This window comes from Dromaius novaehollandiae, chromosome W, assembly GCF_036370855.1.
Source record: "Dromaius novaehollandiae isolate bDroNov1 chromosome W, bDroNov1.hap1, whole genome shotgun sequence".
Taxonomy (NCBI): domain Eukaryota; kingdom Metazoa; phylum Chordata; class Aves; order Casuariiformes; family Dromaiidae; genus Dromaius; species Dromaius novaehollandiae.
The window spans coordinates 24,876,240-24,898,045 of NC_088130.1; the positions used below are offsets into that span (position 1 = coordinate 24,876,240).

At 37.5% G+C, this 21,806-nt stretch overlaps 1 protein-coding gene across 2 annotated transcripts in view; it reads right to left on the reverse strand.

Moving 5' to 3' along the window:
• The window catches only part of LOC112992366 (sorting nexin-2), a 34,509-nt gene that overhangs the window by 3,646 nt on the left and 9,057 nt on the right, over positions 1 to 21,806 (reverse strand). Inside the window, exons 3-12 of one of the 2 annotated variants that reach the window (XM_026115367.2) lie at positions 13,428 to 13,591; positions 12,081 to 12,147; positions 11,825 to 11,868; positions 11,560 to 11,701; positions 8,876 to 8,954; positions 5,576 to 5,651; positions 4,121 to 4,234; positions 3,800 to 3,893; positions 1,749 to 1,954; positions 586 to 729 (exon numbers count right to left, since the gene is read on the reverse strand). In XM_026115367.2, the coding sequence (XP_025971152.1) occupies positions 586 to 729; positions 1,749 to 1,954; positions 3,800 to 3,893; positions 4,121 to 4,234; positions 5,576 to 5,651; positions 8,876 to 8,954; positions 11,560 to 11,701; positions 11,825 to 11,868; positions 12,081 to 12,147; positions 13,428 to 13,591 (1,130 nt within the window). The remainder of the gene's footprint in view (positions 1 to 585; positions 730 to 1,748; positions 1,955 to 3,799; positions 3,894 to 4,120; positions 4,235 to 5,575; positions 5,652 to 8,875; positions 8,955 to 11,559; positions 11,702 to 11,824; positions 11,869 to 12,080; positions 12,148 to 13,427; positions 13,592 to 21,806) is intronic. The other variant, XM_064500882.1, reaches the window with a different exon arrangement.

Below are 21,806 nucleotides of genomic sequence, written 5' to 3' on the forward strand. Positions count from 1 at the left end.
ATTTAATGAGAGAATACTGATGCATAACTAGAATATGTGCATTAATGTTAAATAATTAAGTTGTCCTACCTCTTCAATTTCCTTAGTGAAGCATGATAGAAAAAGTGTATAAATTATGACACTTCAACATGTTAGATTTATTTTTACTGAAATTATACCATATATACATACACACACATATATGGGCAGAAATGCAGCATCATTAAGCAAAACATGGGAACAGCTCTCCATTAGTCTTTTTAGATAGACTTTAGTTTTAGAAGCCTTGAGATGCTCCTCTGCCTACCCAAGCCATCTGTAACAGTTAAAAGCATTTTAAAGCTTGCCCATATTCCCTTCCTCCCATCTCCCAGACTCTGTAGAGACAGAATTCAACTGCCTTACAGATCTTAGAATGGATAACAACTGTGCACATTTAATATTTTAAATAAATTCCTTTTAACAATTTCAGTAAATATGGAAAACAGCAAATGAATAAGTGATTTGTAAACAAAAACCATATAAAGTAGTGCATTAATGTGGAATGAATGAACCAATGCAAAAAAGACTGGACTCCAGGATAACAGAAATGTTTGATAGTGTTACCTCTTTTATCTCATCTTTAGCTTGCTGCAATTTATCAGGTTTGTTGGCGAGCTGGAGCTTTGCTTCAGCTTCACGTTTTTTTTGTAAGGTGACCTGAGCATCTTGCCATTTCTGCCAGCATTTCATTCGATGATCAAACACACCCTGTAAAGATGGACAAAGTTATTAAGCCATTGGAATTGTTAGAGCTGTCTACATTCCTACTAAGGAAATATATTTCTGGATAAAACTGCAGCAAGTGTACTCAAAGAAACTTCACTGTGCCTACCACAAGTGGTCTTGCATTTAATTTGGCAGCATGATTACATAGCTAAATATTGCCTACAAATAAAGGAGAGCATTTAATAAGCCTCCTCACAGGAGACACCTTAGTGCCCCACACCATTTCATTTTCGTTCTGTTCCTTGTCCCATCACAACACTACCAAAGCAACCACTACAAAGTGCTGCATTATATGAACGCTTCTCTAAGCACAGATTCTATTAAACCTTTTCACTGACTATATACCTATCCAGCAATACATTTTCGTTAGCAATGGACTGAGGTAGCAGAATTAAAGTGTACGCATGCACAATTTTTTTTCCCCGAACAACCTGACAAGTTCAAAGATACTTCCAGATAAAATCTGTCAGACATCACTCCCCATGTCAAAACCAAATCATGCTGTACCACATGATTTATACCAAAACTTAATACTTTAAATGAGATGCAGATCCCCAAATGATATTTGTTGCTTACTTACTGATACTATTGGCTACCTACCTGATACAGCCAAATTATGTTCTTGAAAATATTTTATGGGGGGAAAAAAAAAATCAGTTACCTGAAAAGAGTACTGCATGCTAACTAGCATGGGGTCCCTAAATACTGCACACAGTTAGCATTGCTCTGATTAGAGGAAATTCACCATTTGCATTTTGTCTGGATCCTGTTAATCCATGCCCATTTTTGATCACAACCATTTTTATTGTGGGATTGTGTGTGTGGATTATGGATTCATTCATTTTACTCAGTTGGAATTCAGGCAAAAGCTCAGCAAGTCTTAACTGCATGATCAAGTGTGTAAATGCACATGGACATGCATGTACTCCAGATCTATAAATTAAGGAGCGTGTGAAGTGTGACCTTAAACAAAAGGTAGCATTTTTCCTAGTAGTACTCACTTTGACTGCAGCAATGAGACGAATGTAGTCACCAAGCAGTTCCGAGAACACGTAGAAATCAGCAAAAGCTTGTTCTTGATGCAACTGATCTATCTTCTCCTCAACCTCTGCAAGCTGAGACAAAGCTCTAGACAGAGCAGTGTGGTCCTCAGAGTTACCTAACATGGCAGCACTTTTAGCAAAGGCAGCTGTGTTGGCGGAAAGCTCTGAAATACAGAAGTAACAGTCAGTATAACATAGTTAATATCTTATGTTACGCTTCAGTATAGATCAGCTTACAACCAGTTCTTGAGCAGACACCTCTGCCCAACAGCAACCTCGACTTCACCAGATGAAAAAAAACTGTATTTCCCAAACCTCATGATAACACACATGGCCATGACACAAGGAGATCACAATGAGGCCATGTTTAGGAGAACACAGTGCACCCAAAACTCCCCAATAGCAGTAAATAATTTGCTGAATCTCTTATGTGATGCCTACCCTGTCTGGCAAAAGACATGGAAGAAACCGTCATTTTGGTATTATCCAACTGCCCAGTTCAGAAAAACCCATGCTCACAAAACAAAAGCCAAGTCACCTACACAGCAAGTTCAAAACACTCTTAATTGATCTGTAGGGTAGCTGCCCCATGCAGCTGAACGGGCAAAGCAGCAAAAAGCATTCAATGAGAACATCGACACCAGAGGGGAATTTGCTTCCGTTGTTCTCTTCTACTGACTAAAGCATCTTAAACAGGACTGTGTGTCCTGTAATGTAAGACATGTATGTAAGGTATGTTGTAAGGCATATTAAAAAAAAAAAAAAAAAAAAAAAAAACACACACCAGCACGACTGGCATCCATGAAGCCAAAGTTCTGAGCTTATTCAGTAACAAATACTTAGACGATTGTCTCATCAAATCCCATCTAAGTCATCCTGTATGAAGTTGACACTTATGAAACACCTTTGAACAAAATATCATATTAATCAAACTTACTTAAGGATTGAAAATACAAATTTATTTGTAACTGTGCTGGCTTTGTAGAATTGCCGGAACACCAGAAGTGTTTGTAGAAGAAAAAAAGCTTCAGATACATAATACTCTCACGATTTAAATACAACTCTAAAAAAATCCATTTCTTCAAATCTAAGAGCAGGCATCAAATCCACAGTAATCAAACACATTTATTTTCCATGTTCCTTACCTCTTAAAATACTCTTTAACCCTGAGAACATCTGTCCAAAGATTTTTTTTTTTTTTTACTACAGAGAATAACTCCTGGTAGAGATTTGAGAAAGCAGCTTAAGATACATTCATGCATTTTTGAAAGTGCAGAGTTGAAAGGTGACCCCATACTTTAAAATTAAGCAGTAATGTCAGAAGGCACATTTATAGTCTTCCATATACTACCAAATCAATGTTTGATTTTTTTTTTTAATCATCTGATGGAAAACAGTCTTTGACAAAACAGCTGCACAGGTGATTAAAACATTAATTTTATGGACATTTCCTCACTCTGAAATAAGGAAATCTAAAGCTGATATTTTAAGTCTAGTTATCTTTCCAGAAACATTTACCTCAACTGTATCTTTGATGAAATATCACTATGTGGACCAATTTAAGATCAGCAAATCCCTGATTAAGGGCTTAAACTCAGTTAACAGAACAACACTCAGCCACAAGATGTTTAAACAGATTTGTGCAGCCACTTTTTGTTCGAAAGGAAATGCCTCTTGCCATGAGATTTACAGATACATTTATGGATGTCTACTGTAGCTTCACTTGTTACTTATAATATTAAAACTCTTCAAGAAAAAAAGTTCTACACTAATCGATATAGTAACTTTCAAGTTCAACAGAATATCTGGGATATATAAAAAATACATATCAGAAATGCTAGAGTAGTTTAAAGCAAAAGGTACAGTTAGAAGATTTTTTGCATTAAAATTTCCTGTAAAACTCTGACTGTTTGTTACTTTAGAGCTCTAACATTATTAAGTTCCTGCTTCATTAAGATTTTTTAAAGCTCTAAACACTTACGTTCACACAGTCAGAAAAATAAATTTACCTTTTCTGTGGTAGACTAATGCTTCAACACTGGCATGAAGTTTCCTAAGCTGCTGATCCAGATTCTCAAATTGCTGCTGTTTTTCTTCAAACCACTGACAAAAGATGAAAGAGTCAAGCATTACAAATTAGATTACCAACAGCATTTCTTGTTTTAAAGAAGCAAATTATGCATGTACTACCAGGGTGGTCAACTGCTACAGCTAAGAATCCAAGCCAATAGGCAAATTAATATCCCATTTTCTAGTTCTACAGCTTTAAAATGCAATTGGTGAGCCTCATTAATTCATCTCATTATTCAAGTCGAAAAATCAGCTCTTACTGCATCCGATTCATTCATCTTGATTGTCATTTTGTTGACAGCGTCGGCAGCCTTGTTCACCATCCTCAATATTCCTGCTCCACTCAGAGCCTGGGTGTTAACCGCTCTCGGCAGCTAGAATTGAATGACAAATAGGGGCAAACAGACTGGTTAAAAGGCTGGCGGTTTAACCGGGCACAGGGGGGAAAGAAAAGGATATAGTGTTTTCTTTACTCCTCTGTGTTTCAATATAGTGGAATCTAATTTCTCAGATTTACTACTTTTACATTCTCAGAGGAAAACTTAAAAATACAGACTATTTACTTTTCTTCTACACCTTTACATTTAAATGGAACAAACAACCTACTTGTCAAAAGTTATTACAAACTAGCCAAAGGTCCTAGCTAGCCACCTATACATTACAGAGAACCAACTGGCACTATAGAAACAGAAAAGCTTACATTTACAGTAAGTTAAGATACAGAAATTCTGTAAATATAATGCAAGATTCATACTATGGATCATAAAAAAATATTGATGTCCTTACTTTTAAATATAGGCCAGATTTCAAAACCTACCTCCAGAATATTGTGAAAACTGTTTATTTGCAAGGTACTTAGAAATCCTCCGGGCAAGTTAACAAACTTTAAATTTAATTGATATTATTCTTTGTTAAAGTTAGTCTGAATATGCCGTATGAGATGGCCCCTACGTCAAATCATTTACCCCTCATATCTGATGTTTTCTGTGTCGGCAGCATTGATAAATCCACTTTAAGTTATCTATCAACGATGCTTTTGTCAGTAGTAAGGCCTCTGTTACTTATTAGTAGAACTAAGATATTGACATTGGCCAAAAGACAGTTCAGTATTACAGCAAATCCACTACGCACATTTATAAGATGACTGATGTTTTTAGAGAAGCATAACAGACGATCTTTTTGCAATATATTTAATGTTTGTGAAAGGTGCCAGATTGATAGCACTGGTGACTGAAGTCCTCTATCCACACAACATCTAGCATGGCCAGCAGCACTGCAAGCCTGTTCACATTATCCCACCAATAACCCTGAAGCTTGACTCCTGGAGGCAAACTGGCTTGGAAAAAAGCTCTCTTAATTCCTGACCTTACTTAACCATTAGTAGCAACAGTTATGGATTTTCACTGCGTATATGACAAGCTTTGCTCACAACTGGGCCACTCAGAACAGGACAGACCAACTAACCCACTCAGGAGAAGTCGCTGAACAGTAAGTAAGTTTTAGTCACTACCAATCTAACATTTAACAGAAGTAGAGGCAAAAGACTTCGCAGGTCATTACCTAAGTAGCCTTCTGCCATTCTGTCCCGTGAAGGGCACAATCCAATCTGATTTCATATGAATTTAGGAGATTAGGTCTCAATACAAAGAGAGCATATTATTTTGTATGTTACCATATCTGAAAACAAATAGGAGAACTTAAAAGAACTTAAATACCTCAGAACTTTCCAAGAACTGCCTTAAATCTGGATCCTGTAACAAGGTTGGGTGTTTTACTGTTCGTTGTAGATACCTATGATTTTAAAAATTAAAATATTAGATAACAAAACAGATTTAATGCGCCTGACAGCATTGGAAAGTGGTCCTTTATCTAAAGAACGGGTACAATGCAGGCAGCACGCAACCTCCCTTCATTATCTAATGGGGCTTGAGCACTCTTGTAAAGTCACCTCTAAAGGGTCAGAGGATAGTTCAGTCTCCATGCCCCTTCAATCCTTTGCCTCTCTGCTGAGTGTTCAAATCGTACTTATGCATTTTGTCACCTTCCCCCAACACACAAGTCCTGCATAGAGTCAAGAGATAGGACGAATAAGCAGTTTAAACATTCACTTAAGTCTTAAATCCGCAAGGCTATCACAAAACCAGAAACTTTTGACTAAAAATAACGCAGCCCCATGCATCACATACCACAGTATTAAAGCCACAAGTTGCTGGCCGTGGTTTCTAACCTACTTTGTTTACATCATAAACTCCTTGAGATGAGAACCATCATAACTATGTTGCATGATACTGAAATATAGTAATACATTTGATACTTCCAACACCTCAGTGACATCTTCCTGCTCTAACAACAACCAATTTAAGACAGAAAAGAGATGAGCTTGTTTAAACATTCTTGCACCGTGCAGCGAACAGGCTTTTTTGCCACAGCTAATTCTGGCTGGCCTGCTTTAGAATTACAGGAAGCTTTGGAGAAGCAAGCTGATCACGTTCTAGGTATGAACTATTTATTTGCTGGCTAGACTAAAACGTTCAACTTATATTAGTTCTGCAGACCTCATCCACCCAAAAGTTAAAGTAATGCAGCTCCTTCCTTTTTAGAGCTGAGCAAAAAACACTTAAAGTCTCAAAACTATTGTCTGAACCAATGTGAGTTGAAGAGGGAAATTTCTACAGTACTCAACCACTAAAAACTGCAGCAAGCTTATCACAACTGATTTTAATATTATGTATTCAGAAAGTGTACAGTGTTTACAAGAATGCTTTATAGAAACTAAATACCTCAAGAGATCACAGGAGCATGAGAAAGTATGCAACATTGCCAATTAAGATGCACTGACAGAACACTATCAACAGTGCTCTGCAGCTGAGGTTTGAGCAAAACTGAAGCTTTGCAAAAATTGCAGAGTACCAGAACTGCCCCATTACAGTCACAATTACATGAAAACTGCCCTGGAGTGACGCAGACTGGGTCTCTTAACTGAAACCCTGAGTATTTTGATATTGTAAACACAATATATTTTCTCCATCCCCCATTAGATATCATCACCAGATTCTTATTTTTCTTCCTAAAGGAGCTAAGAGTTGCAGTGAAACTATTTCACATATTAAATTGCTCAACTTTTCCTTGATTGTTCTGACCCTCAGTAGCAAGTAAGTACAAGTTAAAATTGACAATGCAAGCAGCCAAAGAGATTTTTCTTTCGAACACTGCTGCTAGAGACTAGCACTTTCTCCAAGGGAGATTACTAACTTTTTCACTGAAGACGACTAGAGGTATGCTTGAGGATGCCTGGAAGACTTATAGTATTTAAGTTCCCTGTTCTAAGGCATAAACTTCAGTAAACTCAACTAAAAGGGCACACTGCTTCCCTTCCCACTCAGCCCACAGCTCTGGGCCAAAGGGAGAGCAATTTTGAATTAGATCCCTTTGATCTGACTTTCTGGTACATGTAAACATGTTTTCCTCAGCTTTATGAAACAGCAACAAACCCACTGCCTCTAAACATCTTTTGAACATCTGGGTAGGTAAGAAACTTTTTTGTTTCTGAAAGGAAAAGCTAGCTAATGAAAAAGTTACCCCTTGCCAGATAAGATTTTTATGGTCTTTCTGAAAAAAGAAATGAAATACACTGTGAAGCTTTCCCAACATTGTCAAGAGTATTGAGGAGTCCATTCCCCAGTACAAGAGCTGTGCTCAGCATCCACCAGAAGTGGTATATACTTTATCACTTTAACAAAAAAATGAAATGCAGCACTTAAAGCATGCACACAAGTTTGTCAACTAGCTTTTCCTAACCCTAGTTATGTTCTTCAAATGAGCAACGAATAGGGAAACTAGTCATCTCTATCACAGAGATCTGAAGTTGTGTAAAAATGGCCGCTCGGTTAAGTCCAACGACTCCAATCTGGCTGTTATTCTGAGCCTTTATATCTCATAGTACCACTTCTTTGGCAGTAGGCTTGCTGTTTACCCAGGATGGGTTTCAGAGTTTTGCTCCAAGAGACACAATTACTTCATCAGCTTCTGGGTGCAATTTTAAGTGGCAAGCCATAATATATACCAATCTTTAGTGACAGGACAACCTATCAGTATTTTGAGCGTCAATATCAGCTCAGATGTTCAGTTGATGAGCGAGGTAACAAAAAGACAATAGCAACAGGATTCCAAAGAGATTTTTTTCAACTAAGATTATTTCTGGAACTCCAAAAGCTTGATAGCTTCACACATTATCTGTAAGACATACTCTCTGGCAATCTAAAACCTTTGATTTTTGTTAACTTTCCTGTCTAACAAACTGTTAAATGGTACGCTGTCTTCATATGATGTAATCGCATCACAATAGGCATATTATAAAAATCATACCAAAATTAGGTCTGTATACTTGACTCAGCTGTACATGACCGTAAGTTATAGAACTTTTACTAGCTGCTTTCCAGGGCCTTACTAGCCACGTCAACAGGAATGGATGAAACCATGCCTCAGTGACAGCACCCTACCACAGCAAAGATACCAGAACAATACTAGTTGTATGCCAGTGCTGGGTGACAGAGATCAGATGTCTCCTGCATCAAAGTTCAACTAGTCACATCAAAGCACTGTAAGTCCTCAGAAGGCCATCTTAGTTTCAAGTGGCTACAGGTCCCCTCTGCCCTTTGTCCTACACAACAGTTGGTTTTATATGAAACAGATCCACTGCTGAAGTCACTTAGTTGCTTAAAACCAGAATGTCTAAATAAGCTGATGAACAAAGTTCTGCTTACTAGATCCCTACAATCTCCATTTCAAGAAGTCAGCTGTTTGAAAAGGTGTAGCCATAATTCTCCTTATGCTTAAGTCAACATTTCCCATTTTTAATGGAGATTATTCTAATTCTACACAAAAATTGGGTAGCTCCACATGGCCTTCCAGAATCCACTGAAGTACAATTAGCCCACGCACCAGTTAAAGAGCCCATGCAGTATATTACAAGTCACTTTGAAGCTAAACAAGTTTTAGTTAGATACATACATTACCTTTCTAGTGCTGCTCTTCTTTTTTCTACAAATTCAGTAGACGAAGAATCTTCCTTGCCTACTTTAACCTTGGTCATGCCTTTGGAGAAAATTGCATCATATTGATTTTACATTATCATAAAGAAATCATTAACATAGCTGATATGATTACAAGATAAATCTCACCTAAGTTTACGTATTTAAGTCAAATTATAATGAAAAGCACCACAGAGGAATAGTCCCATGAATTAAGCAGTTTCCTGTAATACATCTATTGCAATTCATGTTAAAAATATTAGTTGAATTTGCTTTTATGGAGACAATCTAAAAGATCAGTGTCTTATTGGTCACCCATATTCAGAAGAGGAAAACAGTTACCCTAATAAAACAGAATAAGATAATAAATCTCAGTTTATAAGCCTATTGATTGGTATGCTCACGACCAACATTTTCATTCTAGTATCTTCTAATTTCTAAAACTAAGAGGTTTTTTTTATTATTTGTGGCAAACTAGCCAGCTCTGAAAATTCTGAAGCATATGAACAACTACAATCTGAATGGAAGAGAAAATGCGCAGAGTGTATTCAGCTTTATGTCACCTCCTCTGTCCAAGAGGAGTGGCCAAAGAACCATGACAATGAAGACAAAGTCATTCTTGATGTCTCATGGTACGGGAAATAAACTCAGCAACAGAATAGCTCTAAAACTCTCAGACTACGATCACTATCTTTCATGCCAAAGACCCAAACTCACAGGGTTAGGAGCCTAAGTCCTACCAAAATGAGTGTGAAACACTGAACACTGATTCTTATTTCCTGAAGCGTGGGAGCAGTACGTTATGATACCATCCAAACATCCTTATTTCTTCCTGTAGCGGTTTCCTGCTCTATTACTTTTGTGCTTCTTCAACTAGAAGTTCTGAGTAGCAAAGTCTTAAGAAATCTGAACATGTACTCTGTGACCTGTTGGATCAGCAGTTCCCAGAATTGTTCCCCTCCCAACCCCCTTTCAGGCATTAGAAATTTTACACAGTAACACATGAACAAAAAGTATCCTTTCAAGAACAAGGAGGATCTTTACCTCTCAGTGAAGCATTAGCATTCTCCCATCTCCATAACATGATGGAAATAAATCCCATCAGCATATTTTTCAAACATATACTACACTATAACATAACTGTAAATCCATCAGTTAGTATGTTCTTAAGTATAAGGATTAAAGTATGCAAACAAAGGTGATTCATACACCTTTATCTTTTGGCATTAGTGTATTAGTGTTCCTTAATATTAAACTGTAGAAAGGATGAAATGCTGCAGTTTAATAAGATACTTCATATTTGATGGCAACAGAAGTTCATAGAGAAAAAAACTGAAAATGCCATCAAATGGCCTAGAAGAAGGAATTCCTAACTTCTGATATTGTCAGCTAATTCTAGATAACGTGTCAGGTTTCCCTGTCTGCAAATCTAAGACTATTCAAGAGCAAGTGTAAAGGCAATTTCTGTAACACAAGCACCCTAACTCCTTCACAGGAAGAAATCCATGACTTAAGCAAATATTTTCTTAAAAACAAAAACCATGACCTTCCAAAACGCAGTAACTAAGTAGTGAGGCAGTTTGGATGAACATTCAACTCTAGCTCACTGCTGACTCAGCTTAACCTACTGTTCCACAATAAGTAATTCACCATCTGAATTTGGGGCCAAGGTCTGAAATGCAGGCTCCCCCCGCCTCCCCAGCCCCCCAGAAGTTTTTTGAACTTACAACTCCCCAAAACTGAAAAACACAGTTCTTTTCCACAAAATTAAAAGCATAATTTTCCCAGGCTTTCTGCTCCCTACATCTACTCAATCCATCTTTTACTCCTTATCTGAAAAGCTGCTGCTCTGATTAGCTTTATAGACTAAACTACTGCAAGAGGAAAAAAAAATTATGGCCTCTTCTTCCCTACATATCAAACAGGATCACTTTCTGAAGTCCAATCAGTTATTTACATAGGAAGCCACAAACAAAACTGCACAAATGTAAACAAAGACTTCAACAGGTTTTATTGTTTGAAATACCTAGTCATTTTGAAAGAACCTCTATTACTTAGAGCTCAAAAATTTAGCAATTTCAAGTCACTTCAGTACCTCAGGCTTGCTCTTTAGCTTATGGAACAAATAAAGCATCTGCTCCTTCAAGGCATTTACCAAGACAGATGTCATCCAAAAACAGTTGTTGAATTAGAAGTTTGAAGAACTGAGGGTTTCAGTGTTCATGACGACCAAGAGAAATAGATTAAAGTATCAGAGATGGGCAGCACGTAGGAAGCGCTGTGTATTACAGGCAACTGATAACAGCATAAGTTAAAAATAAACTTTCATTTAACATCTTTGTTTTGATAGGCTAATCAGCTTTTGAGGGGCAACAGTGCAGAAAGAATGATAGATAAGAAACAGAAGGACACGTATTAAGACAAATGTCCTTCTTATTATCAGCACTGCTCTGAGTTAGGAAGAGGCCAGTACATAGCTTTCCAACCTAAACACAACTTTTTTAGAATACAGAATGGGAAGTATAAATAATAGTTTGAATCACCTGATAAGCAGTACATACTAGTTATGCAAAATAGTATTTATTTCACAAGCACAGTCAGTATTAAAATATTCTGTTTTTATTACAGTAATTTAATCGCATGCATACATTCAACCTTACTAGACTTACCTACAATACTTTTTTCTGGAGCAGGAGGCACGATGTAACCAACATGCATATACTTTGTTGCTAATTTGCTGTGCAACCCAAGAAAATCACTGAATCTTCTTTTAACAGAGAATTCATTTTTGTGAAACATGGAAAGGGATGTCTTAAAAAAAGGGGAGGAGGGAGAGAGAGAGAGAGAGAGAGAAGCAATTTTAGTTATGATTTACTAATACATCTACTCAGCTGTGATATAAAGTTATTTGCAAATATTTGTTGCACTAGTTACCTTTGTTGTTACTCTGTATGCCATATAAGCATTCATGCCATCCCCTGTAAGAAAATTAAAATACTTATCCTAGAGCAAGTTACTTTAACCCTTCCACACACTTTTTGTTCTGAAATACACATTAAGTAACTTTTCACTTAGATACTATAAATGGCCAAAAGATAACTGAATAAGAGATTATGCTAAAAAAACAGAATAGTCTTCAAGAGGTAAGACGGTCTACCATCTGACTTACTAGTTCAAGACATGAACTTACCAACTTTCTCTGGGTCTGACACATTGATTTCTATATCAAACACATCTCCATTTGCTTCCTCTTCAATCTAGAAAAAGTGTATGCCACATTTAACAAGTTAATGTGCATTCATATTATCTATCAGGACAAGGGTAGGACTAGGGTACTGGGGAAGGAAGATGAGTCAGTATGTCTGAATGATAAGAAAAAAAAACAAAAACTAGCAAAAACAAACAAACAAAAATACCCACACCACCTTCCAGGCCCACCATCTAATTTAAGTGAACAGTTTCTAATACTGCCTTTAATTTTGAGCCTTCCTGCAGAAACTTTTAGTGTGGCAACCTCTTGTTGGGACTTGCTAGCCTACGAATTTTTAGTAAATATTTATATTATGGAAATATTCACTTTATCTCTTCCAATTCCAGCAAATACTGAGGCTCAAAAATGTTCATCTGCAATGTTTCTATATGCTTCTAATCAAAAGACAGCTATTCCTTGTTATTAATGGTATCTGTAGTTGAACAGCAGGGGATGGGGAAGCAACAGCCATAGAATTTTCAGGCACTTGCCTGAGCTCTGATCACGCAGCATTTCCTATCTTTCATGCAATACACACAAGTTTAATAAAAACAGACATCTTAAAGACCATGGCAGAAAGGACTGTGGGCCAGGATCGAAGGGGAAGAAAATCAGAATAAAATGCCAGTTTGGGGCATCTGGGAAAGCAGTCATCACTGAGACTCAGGCACGTCCTGTTTGGCAAACTGATTTATCAGGGACACGGCCTAGTAAGACCATATTCTAGAAATAAGTGGTATTTGCCAATGCCCAGGCTTTGAATGGAATGCCAAACATAAATAGCAAAATATTAAAAGCGGTAAAACTATGATCAGCCTCATCTGTTTGTTAGTATACAGCACAGCGCTAACAACTGCTTCCCTCCACATCCTCATTAACAGCAGCTTTAGATTTCAAGGTAAAACCTCTAATGCGATAGTATGAGTTACCATACATCTCTAACATCTCTCCTGTCTCTAGCTCAACACTTGCTCCTACGCACACTTTCACAGTATCAGTGCTTTATTTGTCCTGTAGGAATGGATAGGAATGTAGGAATGTTATTCCTCGCAGTACAGATTGCTAGTGTAATTGCCTAAGCAACAAATCTTGATGCTATTGAAAGAGTCAAATGCACATTAAATATCCAATTCAAAATAAATGGAATAATTTCTCTTATATACTTCCCTTTATCAAAGAACGATACTGTGAGTGAAAATTTAGGAACTGCTTTTTTTTTTTTTTGTTTAACTTCAAAAAGCCAACAAGACATTTCCATAGCAATCAACATGAAAGTTTACTCAGTACCTCTTCTCTGGATCTATCAAAAATCACAGGGGCTGTTATGCTTTTCGCTTCCATTCTGGGAGCTACTAATGTAGTAGGTGTTACAGGAGTGATAGCAGGCGTTGGTTCTGGAGAGAGGATGGGATCCCTCTCTGGACTGTCCAATGAAACTTCTTCTGTGGCTTCTAGATAAAGATTGAGTTTGCAAACAGGTTTGGTTTTTTTTGGTTTTTTTTTTGGTTTTTTTTTTACAATAGAGATAAATGTGCATCATAAAGATATCACATACATTAAAAAGTGACAATATACAAGTCTAATAAGATCACCTCTAAATGGCATCCATTTGTCTCACATATAATTACTCACATATAATATGGAGCTAAACTACATGCATCATCTGAGCTTCCATTGTATCATGGGTCAAAGTAAGATTAAACTTAATTTTATATATATATTTTATTTATATATATATATATATGTATGTATGTATGTATACACACACACATACATGCACACCTCCAACAGGTAGAGAGTCTTTTAGAGTAGTCACAGTAGTGAGTCATTCATTTCTATATGAGATTATCACAAAAACTACTGAATTTTTTTCACCACGCAGACTGCTCTTTTTCAACTCCTATGCCGATTTTAGTTTTTGCATTCAATAGCTGATTAAGTCATCTAAGCTGATAATCAAGCCTACAAAGAGAAGTATGCTTTTAAGTGAAGTTACACAACCAAAATACATCCCTCCACCAAAAGCACATAACCTGCAAAATACAAGTATTAGCATATGAGGCATTCTGACTAGTAAGACTAGGTACTTATTACTTTCTTTAATCTCTTTTTTGCCTAAAACAGTTTACACTAGACTAAATACTTTCTTCAGACTGCCGACAGTTCATCTATATTTAAAGAGGATGTAGATCTCTGCTCTACGTAACTGGCATGCTTCCTTGAACTAATTGGTTTTGACGAGTGGCAAACCACGCATGTCTTGGGTATACAGAAGTTTCTGTATTTAGTTTAAGAAACTGATGCTGTGGTTCTCAATAAATGTGCATTTTAAAGAATTTAAAGCTTGGTGCATATGATGAATATAACAAATCCTTATTCTAGGGTTAAGAAAATGGCAATTTCAAAGATCAGATCTTCCTTAAAATTTGTGAGGTAAGTTATGTTATGAAAAAAAAGAAAGTCTCATTTTTGTCCCCACAGCACTGCATGCTTCTCCAGAACAGCCTGCCACTTAGCAGTCATTTAAAAACAGAACTGGAAATAACATCCTCAGCAACTGAATCCAATCATTTATTACTGCAAAAAGTGATATTACAATCATTCATAATTAATATATCAAAACCACTCAGCTTTATCCCTGTTGCTACTTAGCAATGTTCTGCTAGTCAATTCTGCTTCCCATTTTTATTTGTAACACTTTTTGTCAATCCTTGATTTTTTTCATAAGCAAAAGAACCTTTATCTATGTCAGGGACAAAAAAGATTGTGTGTTTAAATTGAGCTTCATTATCAAACAAAAAACAGATTAAAAACAAATATCAAGGTCAGTATGCCTTAACCTAGTTTGAAACAGAAGCACATTTTAGCTTGAGGCAGATAAAGTTTGCTGTCATTACTTTGTTTAGGGATATTTCACAGAACAACAGAATAGTTGAGGCTAGAAGGGACTTCTGGAGGTCATCTAGTCCAACCCAAAGTGGGGTCAACTACAGCAAGTTGCTCAGGGCTGTGTCCAGTGGAGTTTTGAACATTTCCAAGGGTAGAAACTCCACAGCCTCTCTGGGCAACCTGTGCCAGTGTTTGACCACCCTCACAGTGAAAAAGTTTCTTCTTACATTTAGATGGAGTTTCTTGTATTTCGATTTGTGACTGTTGCCTCTTCTCCTGTCACAGGCCACTGCTGAGAAGGGTCTGGTCACATCCTTTTTACTCCCCCATCAGATATTTATACACACTGACAAGATTTCCCCTGAGCCTTCTCTTCTCCAGCTCGAACTGTCCCAGCTCTCTCAGCCTCTCCTCATATGAGAGATGCTCCAGTCCATCATTCGTCTCTATGGGCCTTCACTGGATTTGCTCCAGCGTGTCTGTGTCTCTCATACCGAGAGACTCAGAACAGGGCACTGGGCTGGACGCGGCACTCCAGATGTGGTCTCACCAGTGCTGAGTAGAAGGGAAAAATTCCCTCCCTCAACCTGCTCGCAACGCTCTTCCTAGTTTCAGATGGCAGATTTCTATAGTATTTTCAAACTAAGCTTAAAAGCAAGCACCTTTTGTATTCCTCACTTTTAATACGAACAAATATTATCTAAGAAGTTTTGCTGAAAAGATTTATTTTCTCACCACACACACTGCTTTACTTCTACTGCTGAATCTTTGTGAAGAAACTTATTAATGACTTCCTACCCTCAAAGGTAGGATTTTAGACCAATAAATATATTTTAAATGTATATTTTAGATGAATAAAGAAGTTTGATTCAAAATCTCAGATCAGGTGGGAAAACATGCTGAGACAGTTGTCAAGAAAATTCTAGAATAAAATCTTGGAAGCACAAAATTTAGACATGGAAAAGAGGTAGTTGTCTCAAATGGTGGCTAAGAACATTTAGAGATGTACAAGAAGTTATACAGCTGACTATTTCACATGAAAAAAAGAAAGGTTAAAAAGCCATTTTACTCAAACTCTTCCTTTTTCTGTCACCAGCTAGTTGCCAGCACACATTTGAGACACAAACCATTAATCACATGCTCTTTGCTGTAGTATCCTCACATTCTAGACGGGCTTAATACAAGTCATGAAACAACTCAGACCACACATTTCTCACTTTCAGCTGAAAAAAAAAATCCCTTACTGGAAAAGTATAATCTATGGAAAACAGAGTCAATTCAAGGTAACAAACCAGCACTATCAGACAAAACAGTAGCACACCTTTCCCACCATCCCTCCTTTTCAGACCTGTATCTGCACATGCATTAACATCATGAACAGGTAGGTTTCAGAGTAGAAACTACGGTACTTCCAGAAACACGCGAGTTATTCACTTTACATTTCCCCCTGAAAATTTAAGTACTTGTGGGTTTTTGTTTTTTTAAACTCTTAGTATTTACATGAAAAATGAAATATAGGTTGCCTGCTTTCCTGGAAAAAGCTCAAAAGCACAAGGCTCTTGCATAGAGAAGCAACTGCTCCATCCAACTTTTAGCAGAAAAGTGTCGAGATCAACAGTCACATCAGGGATGGCAGCTATCAGCACATACGAGACACTCCCACCAACCTAATGCCATAAGACTTAAACACATTAATATCTACTTTACAGTCCATAAGCAGGCTTTGATATGAGATCACTGTCGAGATGCTTAACTCCAACAGGTCACAAAAACCTTGCAGCCTGCTGCTAGAAGACTAGTTACTCTTAATTAACATTCCATAGGCAAACTACATCAAGTTTCTGTCAACATCCTTCCGCACTTAAGCTTGTGGGTCAATCTCAGCGTTAGATGCCTATTGTTTCTTTACATCTCACCATTAGTATTCACCAACCATCATCAGCATGGAAAGTGCAAGTTTCCAATTCATCACAAGCAGCATCACTTGAATTAAGTTATTTTTACTGATCACACTTGTAAATGCCACAGACCTCTAACACACTGACATCACTCAAGCGCTTAAACTGGCTTATTATCTGTGAAGGTTTACAAAGATGGTCGCACAAATTTGGAAGTAAACTGAAGCAGACACTGTCATCCAAGACAGCAAATAAGTTATTAAAAAGGGGTCAGCTGACAGGACAGTCAGCTACTTATAAGACTTTCTTTTGACTTCAAAATTGTAGGTGCAGATGCCTTTGTGCATTTGTTTCTTCCAGAAGAGACCTCGAACTGACTAACCAGCTTGTAAAAGGCAGCCAGGCATCCGCACATGACTGCTCTGATCGGACATGTCACACGACAACAGCCTGACAGACACTATTAGCTAGAATTTTCGCTGTTCAGCTGGGCCTCACGTAAGCTTTTTGTCTGGTCCACAGAATGAGTATCTCCTTTTCTGTATGAACTCCCAGAAATAAAAGCCTAAGACAAATCTAGTAGGATCTAAAGCTTTAAAGGACAAACCAAAAACAAACAAACAAAAAAGCTGACTTTTGCCCAGGTCAAAGTAGCTCCATACCTGCACAAAAGGATCCATTCCCAAATCCCTTTAAGAGCAGAAAACACAGAAGCATGTAAAAAGTAATCTTTCAACAGGCTAGAGAAGTGGGAAAACTATTATTTTTCTGAAATTATTGACAGAGCACTCATGTAACTTCGCAGCCTGGCTCATAATCTACGAGCACCCGAGGCAGAAGACATAGCTACGTTCTGCGCAGGCAATCCATGACACATTTCTCCAGCTAACAGTTATACAGGGCACGTCAGGCCACCATTTTGGAACAGTCATTCAAGGTTTTGCTCTTATCCTCATATTAAAACCTGGCCATCCCTGAACTTCTAAGAGAGTGAACACCAGAATGGATGCTCCTATCGTATTCCCCTAACCACAAAGAGCCAAATGCCTCCAAAATGTTCCTAATATTACACGATTCGGAGCAGTGACCAATATGGTCTGCAAACATAAAAGCTCTATGAGCTAAGAAAAGCAGTCTTTTTTTTTTCCTGCCTGAAATAATCAACACACTGACTTTTATCCTATTGGAGAAAGTGCTTAAATGCATTCAGCAACATAGTTGTCCTCATTTACTGAGCTAGGAACCACTACACTAATATGTGAGGCAACAAAGTTGCCCACTGGTCCCAAATGGTCTTCAATGACAGAAGGGAAACTCATGATCTTCCACCTTTACAGCTCAGTTTTAATAGTTCAAAGATTGTGATTCGGAGACAAGGCAAAGAATATCTAAAACTGTTTACTGCAGATGCTGTCTGATAGCTGCCACAGAAGCACAGGAGCAAAGCCTAAAAACCTCCACGCTGAGTTGCATTAAGATAGTACAGGAAATCTTCCACTTTGCTCTCCCTCACCAACTTATCCCATTAGGCTGCGTTATTAGACAGAATAATGAAAAACATTTATCAAACTTACATTTGCTAGAGAGGAACACCACCACATTTTTATGAATAGGTCTGCAAAGCTAGATTTGTTTATGCTCCCAAAAGGTCAGAGTCCCTTCTTTCAGGAGCCATATGTAGGACTTTCTTGACATGGGTTTTATAGCATCTAATAATTCAATAAGAAGGAGCAACACAAGCTAGGAAGGTGTGGGACTTCATCCTCTTCCCCTCCAGTTAACTGTTCCTACAAACTTTGTAAAGATATATGTCTTTGAAATTTCAACATGCCGGGAGGGTGGTGGTGGGGGGGAACCCAAGGGGAAAAGATACAGTTGCACTCAATTTTTTACTCAAGTCTAGCTTTCATAGAAAGCAAGACTTACGCAAACATGCTGAAAGCAAAGAAACAGAACTCATGCAACCTTCTCGCATTATTTCTGTTCATGGCAAATCAGTGTAAGAAAGCGCTGGATGAACACCACTGTCTAGCAAAACAGTCTTAAGGAAAAAAAAGTTATTCTTGAGAGTGTACAGCATGGAAACACAAATTAGACTGCTTCTGAGAACAGGTATGCTGACAGTGATACAAAGATAGAACTTCATCACTAGGATAGTGCTGCACTACGCAAACTTCCTGTTTAGGATGGGATACTGTGAAAGATGTCATGTTTCTTGCGCGTTGTCCTGGGCTGTTTTTCCCATTGAGATTGTACTAGCCTTAGTCTATATATAAAATGACCTTCTAAAAATCACTTTCACTTTTTAGACCTCCAGTATGTTACATGCTTTCAACTGAATGCTGCTTGCCTTTAAAAGAATGTCCTCTGTAGTAAAACTCACACTCATTAAATCTGTTCTGGAAGCGTGTTTTCTCACAGCATTCATTTCAGTTGCAACAATCTGGCTGCTAACATTTGTTACTTCTGTCTGGAGCCCATCAATATTTACTCTAGGCACCTTTTTTCTTAATTTAATATTTTCCAGCCAAAGGAGAATTGGCTTTCCTGAAATATCCATTCCAGATGGCTCTATGGCTACAAAAAGCCGCCTTTACATATTGAAGCTATATAACCAAATTACTACTACAAGAAAGATTCATTCCTAAAGCGCTCCCCACCTTTGTGGGTCGTAAGATCAGGTAATAAATACAAAACTACTAGGATTATCATTGAATTGTTTATTCTCCATTTCTCTTAAGACTGTTCCAGAGAATTAATAAACCAATCAACACATTCTAACAGTGTCATAATTAAATATGAGATAAAGTTCAAAACTAAGGTAATGCGCATATATATATACACACCTACCTACATAAAACAACCCAGAACTAAATGCTACAAAGTTCAGTATCAAATGATTACATCAGGGAATCAGTGAAGGTGAGACTAGGACTGTATTCAAAGTAGACTGTCAACTGACTCACTCAGTAAGTAGTAATAGTGCAAGTGTTACTATTGGAAAAAAAGCACTTAGAGCCATCTTTTGACATACATATTTCAAACATTACACTTCCTTCCTTGAACAATAAATACTTCTACAGTTGTAATTGTGACAGGAACCATAGTCCATGTTAAGGGACTGGAGCATCTCTCATACAAGGAAAGACTGAGAAAGCTGGGACAGTTCAGCCTGGAGAAGAGAAAGGCTCGGGGAGATCTTGTCAGTGCGTATAAGTATCTGACAGGAGGGTGTAAAGGGAGTGGGGCCAGACTCTTCTCAGTGGTGGCCAGTGACAGAACAAGAGGCAACAGGCACAAACTGAAGTACAAGAAATTCCACTTGAACACAAGAAAACTCTTGTTAACTGTGAAGGTGGTTGAACGCTGGCACAAGTTGCCCAGAGAAGCTGTGAAGTCTCCATCGTTGGAGATACTCATAAACCCAACTGGACACGGTCCTGGGCAACCTGCCCTGGCCATCCCTGCTTGACCAGGGGGGTTGGAGCAGATGATCTCCAGAGGTCCCTGCCAATCCTAGCTGTTCTGTGATTCTGTGACTATTCTGTGAAAAACAGATTGTAGAAAACCAACAAAGTAGTGACTAATTGATCAAGGATTAGAAATAAGTGCTGTTTATTGACTGCTAATCAAAAGTTTCATACAACTTTTTCCAAAATATCCAGTACTGTCAAGTATTAGAGACAGAATCTTACACTGGTGAAATGCTGGGCTTGATCTCATAGGCCAGTTTCTCACCTTTTTATAATAAAAAAAGCCTTGTAATAAAATGGAAATACCCTCCAGCTTGCAATACAATCATTCTACAGAATTGGAAAATGGACTGGGGCAACTTAAATAAGGCTATGAAGCAGAAAACAAGGCTTTAACTTGTCTTCATGTTTTTCAACATACAAACTTGAATATTGGTAACTACATAATGAGAAATGCTACACTGCTGTCTGAAGAACAAATTACTAACTAGACGACTATTGTGTTAGGTATGCTACACTGTGCAGGGACAGTAGATACCACAGAAAAAAACCTGTATTTGGTAAGCAAACTTAACTAAAGCTATAGAGTCCTACAAGGAAAAAAAAGAAAGAGAAAAAATCCTGTAAATCACTGTTAGAGTACTTAAGAAAATTAAATTTTACTCTTCTATCAAATAAGTTTCTCAAAGTGCCATTAATTCGGTATGCAAGACAGAATAACTCCTAAAAAGTCTGCTACAAAAATGTGTTTTGTCACGAGTGTGATAAAAAGTGTTTACTCTTGAGACAAGACACAGACTTTCTGAGGAATGTCTCAATTTTTAATTTACTATTGAAATCTAAGCAAAACTCAGCTAACCCTAAAAAGAAGTCATGTATCATTTTATTTTTGGTAATGAGCAAGATTAAGTCTTCTGCTCTACGAGTTCACAATAAAAAGGCCACACTCAAACAGTCTGGCAATAACAAACAATCAATAGTTACACATGTTAATAATGACAGAAAAGCAGCTTCGGGCAAAGAAGCAGCTCAGCTGTTTTCCCTTTGCAGTATGCTACATCTCTTGCAAATTTTCAAGTTCATAAATTTGACAGTAAACATAGAAATCATAGATCACAGAAATTTAGGTAATAGCTAAACCCAATAGTGAATGATTTGCAAAGGCTAGTGATACTCCTAATACTTAAAGAAAAACCTTTAAAGAACTTTCCAGAAAGCATATCTGAAGATTAAGCAACAGTTAAGATTTACTACTATACTGAATTGTGAAAATTTTAAATCGAAGTTTCCATTTTTAAGAGTACTGCTTCCTATTTCCTAATAACCAAGAAAATGACAGCATAAAATGTTTTCTCCCTCCTCCCCACAAAAGCACACCCCTTAATGTCTACTCAGACACATTAAAA